At 41.0% G+C, this 17,640-nt stretch overlaps 1 protein-coding gene across 1 annotated transcript in view; it reads left to right on the top strand.

Moving 5' to 3' along the window:
* The window catches only part of LOC126481914 (ecdysone-induced protein 78C-like), a 178,159-nt gene that overhangs the window by 134,028 nt on the left and 26,491 nt on the right, over positions 1-17,640 (top strand). The window contains exon 5 of the mRNA XM_050105873.1: positions 2,076-2,320. Within this exon, the coding sequence (XP_049961830.1) occupies positions 2,076-2,320 (245 nt within the window). The remainder of the gene's footprint in view (positions 1-2,075; positions 2,321-17,640) is intronic.

Raw genomic sequence — 17,640 nt, 5'->3', positions numbered from 1 at the left:
TCCGTACCAGATAGGGTTGATAGAAGAGATAGAGAAGATCCAACGGAGAGCAGCGCGCTTCGTTACAGGATCATTTAGTAATCGCGAAAGCGTTACGGAGATGATAGATAAACTCCAGTGGAAGACTCTGCAGGAGAGACGCTCAGTGGCTCGGTACGGGCTTTTGTTAAAGTTTCGAGAACATACCTTCACCGAAGAGTCAAGCAGTATATTGCTCCCTCCTACGTATATCTCGCGAAGAGACATGAGGATAAAATCAAAGAGATTAGAGCCCACACAGAAGCATACCGACAATCCTTCTTTCCACGAACAATATGAGACTGGAATAGAAGGGAGAACCGATAGAGGTACTGAGGGTACCCTTCGCCACACAGCGTCAGGTGGCTTGCGGAGTATGGATGTAGATGTAGATGTTTGGCTTTAATGGATTTTTAATTTTGCTGTGTGTGGAATTGTATAGTGGCGTTTTTTTTCGGTCGGGGTGGCCGAGCGGTTCTAGGCGCTACAGTCTAGAACCGCGCGACCGCTACAGCCGCAGGTTCGAATCCTGCCTCGGGCATGGATGTGTGTGATGTCCTTAGGTTAGTTAGGTTTAAGTAGTTCTAAGTTATAGGGGACTGATGACCTCAGAAGTTAAGTCCCACTGTACACAGAGCCATTTTTTTTGGGGGGGGGGGGGGGGGTTAATCAGTAGCTTATTCCTCGCAAACCACTTTGAAATCTTTTAATTTGTGACTTTTCAGCATACAGCCTAAGACCCTTTCTATATCCACCTTCAATCAATACACTGTGTCGTCTGCAAATAGGACTGCGGCTGGTCCCGGCGGAGGTTGGAGTCCCCCCTCGTGCTTGAGTGGGTGTGTTTGTCCTTAGGATAATTAAGGTTAAGTAGTGTGTAAGCTTAGGGACTGATGACCTTAGCAGTTAAGTCCCATAAGATTTCACACACATTTGAACATTTTGTTGCAAATAGGATTGGTTTGGAGTGTCGAGCATGTAGATGGAAACGCAAAGTTATCTGTCAAATGTACCGGGTGATCAAAAAGTCAGTATAAATTTGAAAACTGAATAAATCACGGAATAATGTAGATAGAGAGGTACAAATTGACACACATGTTTGGAATGACATGGGGTTTTAGTAGAACCAAAAAAATACAAAAGTTCAAAAAATGTCCGACAGATGGCGCTTCATCTGATCAGAATAGCAACAATTAGCATAACAAAGTAAGACAAAGCAAAGATGATGTTCTTTACAGGAAATGCTCAATATCTCCACCATCATTCCTCAGCAATAGCTGTAGCCGAGAAATGATGTTGTGAACAGCACTGTAAAGCATGTCCGGAGTTATGGTGAGCCATTGGCGTCGGATGTTGTCTTTCAGCATCCCTAGAGATGTCGGTCGATCACGATACACTTGCGACTTCAGGTAACCCCAAAACCAATAATCGCACGGACTGAGGTCTGGGGACCTGGGAGGCCAAGCATGACGAAAGTGGCGGCTGAGCACACGATCATCACCAAACAACGCGCGCAAGAGATCTTTCACGCGTCTAGCAATCTGGGGTGGTTCTAATAAAACCCCATGTCATTCCACGCATGTGTGTCAATTTTTACCGCTCTATCTACCTTATTCCGTGGTTTATTAAGTTTTCAAATTTGCCGGCCGCTGGTGGCCGAGCGGTTCTGGCGCTACAGTCTGGAACCGCGCGACCGCTACGGTCGCAGGTTCGAATCCTGCCTCTGGCATGGATGTGTGTGTTGTCCTTAGGTTAGTTAGGTTTAAGTAGTTCTAAGTTCTAGGGGACTTATGACCTCAGCAGTTGAGTCCCATGGTGCTCAGAGCCCTTTGAACCATTTTTTTTTTTTTTTTCAAATTTATACTGACTTTTTGATCACCCGGTAGTACCTAATAAAATGATTCTTGCCCCTCCAAAAATTTTTTCAAGTTGGCGCCTCTGCCTATGAGGTTTTAGTAATAAGCGGTTTAGATAACAGACTGCGGAGAATCATGTAAGAGTGACTGACCTGTATTGGCTGTGATGGCGGTGACTGTAAGGGCTGTCGTGGTGTGCAGCGGTGCGGTATGGGCGCGTGCCGAAGAGGTCGCGCGAGCGCAGCGGCGAGGAGGCGGCGGCGACGCGCGTCGGCACGTCGGACGCCGAGCAGTCGGACGCGGAGAGCCGGCAGCTGGCCGTCTACGACGTCATCCTCACCGTGTCGCAGGCCTACCACGCCAACTGCGGCTACACCGAGGAGCAGACGCGCGCGCTCGTGCGGAAGCCGCTCGCCACGCAGCCGCACCTCGCAGCCGCCGCCGAGGTAAGGCGCAATGGCAAGCGCCACCCCGTGTGTGGCATCTCTTCTTTTCTTTCACTGCTGGTCATTAGTGCTGTAACAATGGGTTGTTGTTGCTGTGGTCTTCAGTCCAAAAACTGCATCCATACAGCTCTTCATGCTTCTCTATCCTATGCAAGCCTTTTCTTCTCCAAATAACTACTGCAACCTACATCCATCTGAATCTGATTGCTGTATTCATCTCTTGGTCTCCTTCTACAACTTCGCCCCCCCCCCCTCCTACTATTACCCTCCAATAATACACTACTGGCCATTAAAATTGCTACACCACGAAGATGACAGGCTACAGACGCGAAATTTAACCGACAGGAAGAAGATGTGATATGCAAATGATTAGCTTTTCAGAACATTCACACAAGGTTGGCGCCGAGGATGACACCTACAACGTGCTGACATGAGGAAAGTTTCCAACCGATTTCTCATACACAAACAGCAGTTGACCGGCGTTGCCTGGTGAAACGTTGTTGTGATGCCTCGTGTAAAGAGGAGAAATGTGTACCATCACGTTTCCGACTTTGATAAAGGTCGCATTGTAGCCTATCGTGATTGCGGTTTATCGTATCGCGACACTGCTGCTCGCGTCGGTCGAGATCCAATGACTTTTAGCACAATATGGAATCGGTGGGTTCAGGAGGGTAATACGGAATTCCGTGCTAGATCCCAACGGCCTCGTATCACTAGCAGTCGAATTGACAGGCATCTTATCAGCATGGCTGTAACGAATCGTGCAGCCACGTCTCGATCCCTGAGTCAAGAGATGGGGACGTTTGCAAGACAACAACCATCTGCACGAACAGTTCGGCGACGTTTGCAGCTACATGGACTATCAGCTCGGAGACCATGGCTGCGGTTACCCTTGACACTGCATCACAGACAGGAACGCCTGCGATGATGTACTCAACGACGAACCTGGGTTCACGAATGGCAAAACGTAATTTTTTCGGATAAATTCAGGTTCTGTTTACAGCATCATGAGGATCGCATCTGTGTTTGGCGACATCACGGTGAACGTACATTGGAAGCATGTATTCATCATCGCGATACTGGCGTATCACCCAGCGTGAGGGTATGGGGTGTCATTGGTTACACGTCTCGGTCACCCCTTGTTCGCATTGACGGCACTTTGAACAATGGGCGTTGCATTTCAGATGTGTTACGACCCGTGGCTCCACCCTTCATTCGATCCCTGTGAAACCCTACATTTCAGTAGCATAATGCCCGACCGCATGTTGCAGGTCCTGTACGGGCCTTTCTGGATACAGAAAATGTTCGATTGCTGCCCTGGCCAGCAAGTTCTCCAGATCTCTCACCAACTGAAAACGTCTGGTCAATGGTGGCCGAGCAACTGGCTCGTCACAATACGCCAGTCACTACTCTTGATGAACTGTGGTATCGTATAGAAGCTGCATGGGCAGCTGTACCTGTACACGCCATCCAAGCCCTGTTTGACTCAATGCCCAGGCCTATCAAGGCCGCTATTACGGCCAGAGGTGGTTTCAAAAGCTTCTGATCTCTCCCTGTCTAAACTGTTTATCGTCCATGTTTCACTTTCTAACAACCCCACCACAACAAAAGTAAAATTTAATTATGATTGTAGTGTTGCTCACGCTGCTAAATATTGCATTTTCGGGCAACAACAAAGTTACATTAAGTGGCAGGTGTCATTAGAGCACAGTTAATAAAGTCATTTCATGAAATAATGGATAAACTAGGCACTCATCTTTTCGTGTTTCCCACGCTGGTCTCATTGTGAACTCGTGGCTCAATCGTCGAAAATCTTGGTGGTGGTGATTCCAAGCTCGGATGCAAAGAGGCCTAGGTGTTATTCTGCGATATTCAAAAGTTTTATAGATGTGTTTCATAAACCGTTCTTGAAGATTAAACTTTTGCAGGTTAGCACAATGGTGATGTGAGAAAGTAATCAACACTCCGAATTTAAGTTACACTTCTTTTTTATTACTTTTGTTGCAATATCACGTAACACACAAAACATCACTTCACAATATAAAACATACTTGAAAATATCTTCCTCGCTGTTAAAGTTCACATTTTATAAACTGACTACAATTTGTCTCTTTTCAACATGACGACCAAGACTTGACTCTCTAATAACCACTTACGCGCCCAAAAATCAAAGTTACAAGTATGACAAAGATCGTAGTGACAAAAGAAAGAATACACATAAGAATAATATCATTGCAATATAAACAAATCGATGTATCAGAGTACCTCTACATTACTGAAATCAAATCTGAATGTTGTCACAGAAATATGTTAACTATTCTACAAAAACACAGTAAAATATTACTGGTATCGAGAGGTTTAGGTGAGGTGCCGTAATGGATACCTAATTCAAGTACCATTACAACTTCCATATATGCCTACAGTTCAGGCCAATACTTTCAGAAAAGACTTCTTAACACTGAAGTCTCTTTTCGATTTCAACAAATTTCTCTCCGTTAGAAACGCTTTTCTTACCACTGCCAGTTTTCATTTTATAGCCTCTCTACATCGGCCATCGTCAGTTATTTGTCTTCCCAAATAGCAAAACTTACCTACTTCTTTAATTGTCTCGTTTCCTAATCTAATTCCCTCGGCATCACCTGATTTAGTTCACCTGCATTCCATTTTCCTTGCCTTCCTTTTGTTGATGGTCTTCTTATATCCCCCTTTCAAGACACTGCCCATTCGGTTCAACTGCTCTTCCAAGTCTTCTGTTGTCTCTGACAGAACTACAATGTCATCAGCGAACCTCTAAAGGTGCTGCAGTCTGGAACTGCAAGACCGCTACGGTCGCAGGTTCGAATCCTACCTCGGGCATGGATGTTTGTGATGTCCTTAGGTTAGTTAGGTTTAACTAGTTCTAAGTTCTAGGGGACTAATGACCTCAACAGTTGAGTCCCATAGTGCTCAGAGCCATTTTTGAACCTCAAAGTTTTTATTTCCTCTTCCTGACCTTTAATTCCTACTCCAAATTTTTCTTCCATTCCCTTTAATGCTAGCTCAATGTACAGTTTGAGTAACATCGGGGATAAGCTGAAATCCAGGCTCACTGCTTTCTCAACCATTCCTTCCCTTTCTTGCCCCTCGACTCTTATAACTGCCGACTGGTTTCTGTACAAGTTGTATATAGCCTTTTGCTTCCTGTATTTCATCCCTGCCACCTCCAGTCAACATTCTCAAGATCTTTCTCTATGTCTACAAATGCCATAAATGTAGGAAACTTCCTGGCAGATTAAAACTGTGTGCTGGACCGAGATTCGGGACCTTTGCCTTTCGCGGGCAAGTGCTATACCATCTGAGCTACCCAAGCACGACTCTCGCCCCGTCCTCACAGCTTTACTTCCGCCAGTAACTCGTCTCCTACTTTCCAAACTCGGTCCGGCACACAGTTTTAATCTTCCAGTAAGTTTCATATCAGCGCACACTCTGGTGCATAGTGAAAATCTCATTCTACCATAAACGTAGGTTTGCCTTTCCTTAACCTACCTTCTCCCCCCCATGAACCATGGACCTTGCCGTTGGTGGGGAGGCTTGCGTGCCTCAGCGATACAGATAGCCGTACCGTAGGTGCAACCACAACGGAGGGGTATCTGTTGAGAGGCCAGACAAACGTGTGGTTCCTGAAGAGGGGCAGCAGCCTTTTCAGTAGTTGCAAGGGCAACAGTCTGGATGATTGACTGATCTGGCCTTGTAACAATAACCAAAACGGCCTTGCTGTGCTGGTACTGCGAACGGCTGAAAGCAAGGGGAAACTACAGCCGTAATTTTTCCCGAGGGCATGCAGCTTTACTGTATGATCACATGATGATGGCGTCCTCTTGGGTAAAATATTCCGGAGGTAAAATAGTCCCCCATTCGGATCTCCGGGCGGGGACTACTCAAGAGGATGTCGTTATCAGGAGAAAGAAAACTGGCGTTCTACGGATCGGAGCGTGGAATGTCAGATCCCTTAATCGGGCAGGTAGGTTAGAAAATTTAAAAAGGGAAATGGATAGGTTGAAGTTAGATATAGTGGGAATTAGTGAAGTTCGGTGGCAGGAGGAACAAGACTTCTGGTCAGGTGACTACAGGGTTATAAACACAAAATCAAATAGGGGTAATGCAGGAGTAGGTTTAATAATGAATAGGAAAATAGGAATGCGGGTAAGCTACTACAAACAGCATAGTGAACGCATTATTGTGGCCAAGATAGATACGAAGCCCACACCTACTACAGTAGTACAAGTTTATATGCCAACTAGCTCTGCAGATGACGAAGAAATTGAAGAAATGTATGATGACATAAAAGAAATTATTCAGATTGTCAAGGGAGACGAAAATTTAATAGTCATGGGTGACTGGAATTCGTGTGTAGGAAAAGGGAGAGAAGGAAACATAGTAGGTGAATATGGATTGGGGGACAGAAATGAAAGAGGAAGCCGCCTGGTAGAATTTTGCACAGAGCACAACATAATCATAGCTAACACTTGGTTTAAGAATCATGAAAGAAGGTTGTATACATGGAAGAACCCTGGAGATACTAAAAGGTATCAGATAGATTATATAATGGTAAGACAGAGATTTAGGAACCAGGTTTTAAATTGTAAGACATTTCCAGGGGCAGATGTGGACTCTGACCACAATCTATTGGTTATGACCTGTAGAAACTGCAAAAAGGTGGGAATTTAAGGAGATGGGACCTGGATAAACTAAAAGAACCAGAGGTTGTACAGAGATTCAGGGAGAGCATAAGGGAGCAATTGACAGGAATGGGGGAAATAAATACAGTAGAAGAAGAATGGGTAGCTTTGAGGGATGAAGTAGTGAAGGCAGCAGAGGATCAAGTAGGTAAAAAGACGAGGGCTAGTAGAAATCCTTGGGTAACAGAAGAAATACTGAATTTAATTGATGAAAGGAGAAAATATAAAAATGCAGTAAGTGAAACAGGCAAAAAGGAATACAAACGTCTCAAAAATGAGATCGACAGGAAGTGCAAAATGGCTAAGCAGGGATGGCTAGAGGACAAATGTAAGGATGTAGAGGCCTATCTCACTAGGGGTAAGATAGATACCGCCTACAGGAAAATTAAAGAGACCTTTGGAGATAAGAGAACGACTTGTATGAATATCAAGAGCTCAGATGGAAACCCAGTTCTAACCAAAGAAGGGAAAGCAGAAAGGTGGAAGGAGTATATAGAGCGTCTATACAAGGGCGATGTACTTGAGGACAATATTATGGAAATGGAAGAGGATGTAGATGAAGATGAAATGGGAGATATGATACTGCGTGAAGAGTTTGACAGAGCACTGAAAGACCTGAGTCGAAACAAGGCCCCCGGAGTAGACAATATTCCATTGGAACTACTGACGGCCGTGGGAGAGCCAGTCCTGACAAAACTCTACCATCTGGTGAGCAAGATGTATGAAACAGGTGAAATACCCTCAGACTTCAAGAAGAATATAATAATTCCAATCCCAAAGAAAGCAGGTGCTGACAGATGTGAAAATTACCGAACTATCAGCTTAATAAGTCACAGCTGCAAAATACTAACACGAATTCTTTACAGACGAATGGAAAAACTAGTAGAAGCCAACCTCGGGGAAGATCAGTTTGGATTCCGTAGAAACACTGGAACACGTGAGGCAATACTGACCTTACGACTTATCTTAGAAGAAAGATTAAGGAAAGGCAAACCTACGTTTCTAGCATTTGTAGATTTAGAGAAAGCTTTTGACAATGTTGACTGGAATACTCTCTTTCAAATTCTAAAGGTGGCAAGGGTAAAATACAGGGAGCGAAAGGCTATTTACAATTTTTACAGAAACCAGATGGCAGTTATAAGAGTCGAGGGACATGAAAGGGAAGCAGTGGTTGGGAAGGGAGTAAGACAGGGTTGTAGCCTCTCCCCGATGTTGTTCAATCTGTATATTGAGCAAGCAGTAAAGGAAACAAAAGAAAAATTCGGAGTAGGTATTAAAATTCATGGAGAAGAAATAAAAACTTTGAGGTTCGCCGATGACATTGTAATTCTGTCAGAGACAGCAAAGGACTTGGAAGAGCAGTTGAATGGAATGGACAGTGTCTTGAAAGGAGGATATAAGATGAACATCAACAAAAGCAAAACAAGGATAATGGAATGTAGTCTAATTAAGTCGGGTGATGCTGAGGGAATTAGATTAGGAAATGAGGCACTTAAAGTAGTAAAGGAGTTTTGCTATTTGGGGAGCAAAATAACTGATGATGGTCGAAGTAGAGAGGATATAAAATGTAGGCTGGCAATGGCAAGGAAAGCGTTTCTGAAGAAGAGAAATTTGTTAACATCCAGTATTGATTTAAGTGTCAGGAAGTCATTTCTGAAAGTATTCGTATGGAGTGTAGCCATGTATGGAAGTGAAACATGGACAATAAATAGTTTGGACAAGAAGAGAATAGAAGCTTTCGAAATGTGGTGCTACAGAAGAATGCTGAAGATTAGATGGGTAGATCACATAACTAATGAGGAAGTATTGAATAGGATTGGGGAGAAGAGAAGTTTGTGGCACAACTTGACCAGAAGAAGGGATCGGTTGGTAGGACATGTTCTGAGGCATCAAGGGATCACCAATTTAGTATTGGAGGGCAGCGTGGAGGGTAAAAATCGTAGAGGGAGACCAAGAGATGAATACACTAAGCAGATTCAGAAGGATGTAGGTTGCAGTAGGTACTGGGAGATGAAAAAGCTTGCACAGGATAGAGTAGCATGGAGAGCTGCATCAAACCAGTCTCAGGACTGAAGACCACAACAACAACAACAACCTACCTTCTAATACTGCCTCGCTTATTTCACTCTTCTGTGAAGAATTCGTGTCAGTATTCTGCAACCATGACTTATTACACTGATAGTTTGGTAATTTTCACATCCGTTAGCAACAGTTTCCTTTGCAATTGGAATTATTGCATTCTTCTTGAAGTCTAAGTGTATTTCGCCTGTCTCATACAACTTGCGCACCAGGTGGAAGAGTTTCGTCGTGTCTGGCTCTCCCATTGCTATCATAAATTCTGACGGAATATTATTTGCTCCAGGGGGCTTTTTCGATTTATGTCTTTCATTGCTCTGTTAAATTGTGCTCGCAGTATTGTATCTCCCATCTCATCTTCATCTAAGTCTTCTTTCGTAACAGTTCCTTCAAGTTCATCACCCTTGTATAGACGCTGTATATACTCCTTCCACCTTTCCCTTCTTTGCTTACTACTGGTTCGCCGTCTGAGCACTTGATATTCAAACAGCTTCTTCTCTCTTCCCCAAAGGCCTCTTTAATTTTCTTCTTGGTGATATCTATTTTTCCCCTTGTGAAATATCCTTCTAAATCTTTACATTTGTCCTCTATCCATCCCTACTTAGCCATTTTGCGCTTCCTGTCAGCTTAATTTCTTAAACGTTTGTGTTCCCTTTTGCCTACTTCATTTGCTACATTTTTTATATTTTCTCCTTTCATCAATTAAATTCAGTATACACAGGGTAGGAAAGCAAACCACGAAAATTTACCTGCTGTGCATATACAGTGTAGTAAGAAGAATAAGTTACACCATAGTCGACAAAAGACGGACGTATTTTAAACTGAATTTTGTTGTTATTTTTGACACTGGGGTGTTGTTCCATTGGGTTCAGGTTAGGAGAATAGACAGAGCAGTCCATTTCATGAAAGTTATTGTCCGCAGACAACTGCCTCACAGTTGCTGCCTTATGGTTGGTTGGTTGGTTGGTTTGGGGAAGGAGACCAGACAGCGTGGTCATCGGTCTCATCGGATTAGGGAAGGATGGGGAAGGAAGTCGGCCGTGCCCTTTCAGAGGAACCATCCCGGCATTTGCCTGGATTGATTTAGGGAAATCACGGAAAACCCAAATCAGGATGGCCGGACGCGGGATTGAACCGTCGTCCTTCCGAATGCGAGTCCAGTGTCTAACCACTGCGCCACCTCGCTCGGTGCTGCCTTATGACAGGATGCTTTGTCATGCTGATGCAAACAATCATTTTCTCCAGACTGTTCCTCTACTGTACACAGTACACAATGATGTAAAATATGTTAATATTCTTTTGAATTTAGTGTTTTATTAAGCACAGTAAGGAGACCACACCCTAACTATGAAAAATACTTCCTCTGTACGTGACTGTTGGCACTGCACATGATGGCAGATAACATTCTCGAGGCATCAGGCATTCTCCAAATCCAAATCATTCCTTCAGATTGCCACAGTTATAGCGTGATTCATTACCCCAATCACTTATTTCCAGCCATTCACTATCCAATGATTGCTCTTTTCACCACCTCGTGCATCGCTTAACATTGACTACAGAAATAGTTGACTTATGAGGAGCTGCTCGACAATTGTACCCAATCTTTACAACTTCTTGCACACAAGTTTTTACAACCATTCTTTGCAATCAGTGATGTGCTTCAGCGAATTCTACTGAGTTGTTGTTTCTGTTTTATGTGCAATTTTTGAAACCATCTTCTTCAGGTGCTGCTAGTTTTTCTGAACCTGAACTTCAACAAGACTGTCAACTACTATTGGTCTTGTGTCACTGTATATAGCTAAGATCAATTACTGGCACCCACAATGCCCTTTGATGCTCTTTTGATATTCTGTGGAATGCAAATTGTTTCAACATTTTCTGCTCTTTGGATTTGATGGCTGGCAAAAATCTTAAGAAATTGAGTGCCGGTCCACAGGCATGTTTAAATTGAAACCACCATCCCTATTTATTAGGTTTTCTGATATCTTTATTTTGATAAACTTCTAAATTACACTTTCCGAGAAACTTGCCATTTGCACTACAGTATTGGTCACGATTGTATTTGAGTCAGCACTCAGCGACAGCTGATTTGCTTGGTTCTTTAGTCAAGTGTGTTGCTGATGTTCCTGGCATCTCTCCTTGGCTGTTCTGATACTGCACCCCACGTGAGACACACAACTTTCACATTGAATGTGATACAAGTGAGCGAAATACACTGGATACCATGTTTCCATACGAGTCTGCCAATCTTTCTGGATATTAGGCTGGTATAAGGTAGATAAACGATTTTTGGCTTGTGTTCAGTCTCGACCTCTTTCTCAGATATTCTTGATTTTGACTGCTTTGTTCATTCAGCCTGACAATTTCAGTACCCATTTCCTTGCAACACTATTTGTGAGTGTTCTAGGTCTTTGGCAACGCTCTCCTTGTACGAAAGTGTTCAAGCACTATAGACCAGAGTCTTTAGCTCCGAGTTTCTTTGTGATGTACGGTTATGATCAAGGCTTGGAGACAGAAGTCAGTGTGTGTAAATTTCCTATATAAACTGTGACCTTGTCTTGGCCTTTTGTGCAAGTAATCAGATTTCGCTTTCTGGTGTGCAGACATTTTCATCTGCATTGATTTTGCTTGTGACCATGTTGTACTTTCAACTCAGTCCCAAAAATCTTCAGTTAGTGTAACTGACATCTATAGATGGAGATGAAGATACTCTTATGAAGTTATGTCTATCATTTGCCAAGCATAATTAATTCTCTATCTTACAAGTACCAGGCAAATACAACTATGCACCTTGAAAATGTGACATGGAACAGTGTATATAATTAATTATAACCTAATAGGATGGAAATGGTTGCTTTTTATTCAAGCTTAGTTATGACTAGCTACACTGAAGTATCTTCATAAAACTCTGACATCAAGTGATCTGGGATTTGCAAAAGCTCTTGATATTTTTAGAATTAGGTGTTATACGAGAGATCTCTACCAATGTGTCAGATATTTTGTAAGCCACCCTAAGGAATTCCAATGACAGAACATGTGCTTCGGTTACCTATGGGTATCTAGGCTCAATTCACTCTGCAGTTGCTACAGTTTACTGGATAAATACTGACTTCTTGGGGAAGTTTCCCAAGTCATCATATTAAGATAAATGGATAATAGAGTGCACTGACTACCTCAACCATTACGCTGTCACCTGCACTGTCTCCATTGTTGAATATCTAGAAATTGACAGATGGTTGGCTCTGACACACTGTGTAAGAACTGTGAATGTTGTAATGCCAAAGATTGATCTGTAACATACCAATTTGGACAAAACTTGCCAGATGTCACCTATGAGGTTGAGGATGGAGACATTACCTTGAGGATACAAAATCACAAAGACAGTGTCCGTGCCCTACGTGTGAAGCCTGTAGTAATATACACCACTCTACAGGAGCGAGTCATACCTCTACATCTTCTTATTGATGAATGATACCAAAACACAAGTAATCTGTATAGTACAGTAAGACAATAATAACATTAAATAACAAATGTATTATAAATGTGCATATATTGCGAGTTGGTTTCCTTTGTTCTGCATATGGTGAGCCATGTTCAGAGATGATATAAATTTTCAATGTGGGCCAACCGTCACTGTGACTTATCTACAGGAAATATCTGCTCACATGCAGCAATAAGTATTTGATGGATCACTATCACACCATAAAGATGCACAGACTTCCCAAGAACTGTTATATCAACAACTGATACATGTTGAAATAGAAGATAGATGAACTTTTGAAACCGATATTGATCTTGTATGAAGAAGTGTTAACATATCCAATTATGGCAGATGTTCAATAAGTAATTCAACACTTTTTTTCTCAACCAGTTTTGGCTGAAAAAATGCAGAATTTGTTGTGGGACATCATGGAATATACTCCAGCCCCTACAGTTTCATGAAGTTCTGCTAGGTGGTGGCAGTATACATAGCCTTCAAAATGGCATCTGTATTGAAGGTCCACTCCAAGTGGAGAGCTGTCACTGAATTTCTTTTGGTGGAAAACCAGAGCATTGTAGAAATTCACAGGCATTTGCAGAATAATGGAGACCTGGCAGTGAACAAATGCATGGTGAGTTGTACAGCGAGGGATGTGTCACCATCACAACGAGGTCATGCATGCCGTCCGACACACACACCCTCAGAAAATTGAAGAAACAAATTCAGCATGTTCATTGCCACAAAATTACAAACAAATTTCTCCTTCTCCAAAAAAATTCATGGCCTCGCACCACTTCCCGCATCTGACAGCAACTCACAAAACTTAAGTGAACTGTTCCTCATCCATCTAAAGCCTATATACTCCATCTTTTCACTTGCATTTGTTTGGCCTAATGAAGGATGCACCCCATGGGGTGTGTATGTGGATGATGGGAAGGTTATTGCTGCAACAAGACGTTGGTACCAATGTTGACCAGTGAAGTGGTACTATGCAGGCATACAGGCCATTTCGATAAGGTGGTATAAGTCACTCCCACTGAACAGAGATTACATAGAAAAATAGCATTTAGTAGCCAAAACAGTGGAGAATGATATATGTATTGGAATCGTGAATAAAACCAATCAGAAAAAAATGTGTTGCATTATTTAATGAATGTCACTTGTAGTATGAGTTATCTGTGTATCTAAAGCTCAGGGAAATATATTACTTGTTAAATTGCAAATGGCATAGATAGTTTATTCCTAAAATATGGTGTAAATGAGAATATTATTATTATTATTTCTTTCTTGTCTCAGACATTATGTCTGGTTAAAAATGGAAGGTAACGCGGACCTTGATCAAGCGTGACTTCCTTTTAACTGTACAGTATATGTTACATTGCATTTAGGAACTTTCGGGTATTTGAACAAGTGTCAATAATTACAGATTTCTGTAGTTGTATATATAAGTTTGGATGTAGCAGTATTGCATTGATGTACAGGTGGATATTGTGTGGTATGACTCCTGTAGTTGATAGTATAATTGGTATAATGTCAACTTTATCCTGATGCCACATGTCCTTGACTTCCTCAGCCAGTTGGATGTATTTTTCAATTTTTTCTCCTGTTTTCTTTTGTATATTTGTTGTATTGGGTATGGATATTTCAATTAGTTGTGTTAATTTCTTCTTTTTATTGGTGAGTACGATGTCAGGTTTGTTATGTGGTGTTGTTTTATCTGTTATAATGGTTCTGTTCCAGTATAATTTGTATTCATCATTCTCCAGTACATTTTGTGGTGCATACTTGTATGTGGGAACGTGTTGTTTTATAAGTTTATGTTGTAAGGCAAGCTGTTGATGTATTATTTTTGCTACATTGTCATGTCTTCTGGGGTATTCTGTATTTGCTAGTATTGTACATCCGCTTGTGATGTGATCTACTGTTTCTATTTGTTGTTTGCAGAGTCTGCATTTATCTGTTGTGGTATTGGGATCTTTAATAATATGCTTGCTGTAATATCAGGTGTTTATTGTTTGATCCTGTATTGCAATCATGAATCCTTCCATCTCACTGTATATATTGCCTTTTCTTAGCCATATGTTGGATGCGTCTTGATCGATGTGTGGCTGTGTTAGATGATACGGGTGCTTGCCATGTAGTGTTTTCTTTTTCCAATTTACTTTCTTCGTATCTGTTGATGTTATGTGATCTAACGGGTTGTAGAAGTGTTTATGAAATTGCAGTGGTGTAGCCGATGTATTTATATGAGTGATTGCTTTGTGTATTTTGCTAGTTTCTGCTCGTTCTAGAAAGAATTTTCTTACATTGTCTACCTGTCCATAATGTAGGTTTTTTATATCGATAAATCCCCTTCCTCCTTCCTTTCTGCTTAATGTGAATCTTTCTGTTGCTGAATGTATGTGATGTATTCTATATTTGTGGCATTGTGATCGTGTAAGTGTATTGAATGCTTCTAGGTCTGTGTTACTCCATTTCACTACTCCAAATGAGTAGGTCAATATTGGTATAGCATAAGGATTTATAGCTTTTGTCTTGTTTCTTGCTGTCAATTCTGTTTTCAGTATTTTTGTTAGTCTTTGTCTATATTTTTCTTTCAGTTCTTCTTTAATATTTGTATTATCTATTCCTATTTTTTGTCTGTATCCTAGATATTTATAGGCATCTGTTTTTTCCATCGCTTCTATGCAGTCACATTTGTCTGTTCCAAAAGCCATATTTATATCATTGCTGAATACTTCTGTTATCTTTAGTAATTGGTTGAGTTGTTGATTTGTTGCTACCAGTAGTTTAAGGTCATCCATGTATAGCAAATGTGTGATTTTGTGTGGATATGTTCCAATAATATTGTATCCATAATTTGTATTATTTAGCATGTTGGATAGTGGGTTCAGAGCAAGGCAGAACCAGAAAGGACTTAATGAGTCTCCTTGGTATATTCCACGCTTAATCTGTATTGGCCGTGATGTGATATTTTTTTAATTTGTTTGGATATTAAGTGTGGTTTTCTAGTTTTTCATTACTATGTTTAGGAACTGTATCAGTTTAGGATCTACTTTATATATTTCCAATATTTGTAGTAACCATGAGTGGGGTACACTATCAAAAGCTTTTTGGTAATCAATGTATGCATAGTGTAGCGACCTTTGATTAGTTTTAGCTTGATATGTCACCTCTGCATCTATTATCAGTTGCTCTTTACATCCTCGTGCTCCTTTGCAACAGCCTTTTTGTTCTTCATTTATAATTTTGTTCTGTGTTGTATGTGTCATTAATTTCTGTGTAATTACTGAAGTTAATATTTTGTATATTGTTGGTAGGCATGTTATGGGGTGATATTTAGCTGGGTTTGCTGTGTCTGCTTGATCTTTAGGTTTCAGATAAGTTATTCCATGTGTAAGGGTATCAGGGAATGTGTATGGGTCTGCAATGTAACTGTTAAATAATTTAGTTAGATGTGAATGTGTTGAGGTGAACTTCTTTAGCCAGAAATTTGCTATTTTATCTTTTCCTGGGGCTTTCCAATTGTGAGTAGAATTAATTGCTTGGGTGACTTCATGTTGCAAAATTATCACTTCAGGCATTTGTGGTATCATCTTGTATGTGTCTGTTTCTGCTTGTATCCACCGTGCCTGCCTGTTATGTTGTACCGGGTTTGACCATATCTTGCTCCAGAAGTGTTCCATGTCTGTTATGTTTGGTGGATTGTCTATTTTAATGTGTGTGTTATCTATTGCCTGGTAAAATTTCTTTTGGTTTGTGTTGAATGTTTGGTTTTGTTTCCTTCCATTTTCACTTTTTTTGTATCTTCTAAGTCGTTTGGCTAATGCTTGTAATTTCTGCTTCTTTTCATCTAATTGCTCTATCGCTTCTTGTTGTGAGATTTTACCTAACCTTTTTCATTTTTTTTTCTGACATTTCATTTCTTATAAATTGTGTTAGCTGTCTGATGTCTTTTCTCAGTTTTTCTATTCTGATCTGTAGCCTGTGTTGCCATGCTGGTTTTATGGGTTTCTTCTGTGTGTTGGTTGGTTCTGATCTCTGCCTAGTGTGTATATTTAGTGTAGTGAGTGCTCCTATATAAACCAGTAGTTGTAACTCTTCCATAGTTGTGTTTTCATTTGTTTTGTTGTGTATGATTGTGTTGATAGTTTTTATTGTTGTTTCGACTTGTGGGTTATTTGGCAGTCTATGCAAGAATGGTCTAATGTCTGTATTTGTGTCTTTGTATTCTATATATGTCAGCTGAAATTTTTCTTCTATATCTAACATGTGTGTCACTTCGTGTTCTATTTGTACTTGTTCTGGTGGCTGTCTTAAGATTTTGTTTTCCTCTGATTGTTTAATTGATGCGTGTTGTTCTTTGTTAGTTTGCTCTGGGATGTTTGAGTCCATTACTGTATTTTCTTCTTCTTCTTCTGATTGCACATTATTTTGTTCCAGTATTTGTTGTACTTGTTGTTTGATGTTTTCTAACTCTGACTGGGGTATCCTGTTATTTTTGATTATTACATGGATCTGATCAGCTAGTCGTTGTTCTGTTAAAAATTTTAATTCTGGGTATCTGGTAATAAATGTTGTGTATAATTGTGATCTGTATCCAGTTGTGTTGGTTCCTAGGTTTGTTGCTTGGTAATAACAGAACATGAGGTGTCGATTAACTTCATCTGACCATCTCATCCTCTGTCTTTGTTTTCCTTCTAGGGTGGTTGCAGGAAGCATATCCTGCAAAACACCTCTATTTGGATTTAAATCATTTTCCAGTTGGCTAGCAGTGTCGTTACCATTGTGGGTGGGCGTAGGGTTCAAGCGTCGTCCCCGCTATAATTATTATTTCTTTACTTTCTCAGACGTTAAGTCTGGTTAAAAATGGAAAGTGACGCGGACCTTGATCAAGCGTCACTTCCTTTTAACTGTATGGTATGTGTTATGTTGCATTTAGGAACTTTCGGGTAATTGAACATGTATCAATAATTACAGATTTCTGTAGTTGTATATATAAGTTTGGATGTAGCTGTATTGCATTGATGTACTGGTGGATATTG

Source organism: Schistocerca serialis, chromosome 5 (genome assembly GCF_023864345.2).
Source record: "Schistocerca serialis cubense isolate TAMUIC-IGC-003099 chromosome 5, iqSchSeri2.2, whole genome shotgun sequence".
Classification (NCBI taxonomy): Eukaryota; Metazoa; Arthropoda; class Insecta; order Orthoptera; family Acrididae; genus Schistocerca; species Schistocerca serialis.
This window is presented reverse-complemented; position numbering and strand designations above follow the sequence as displayed.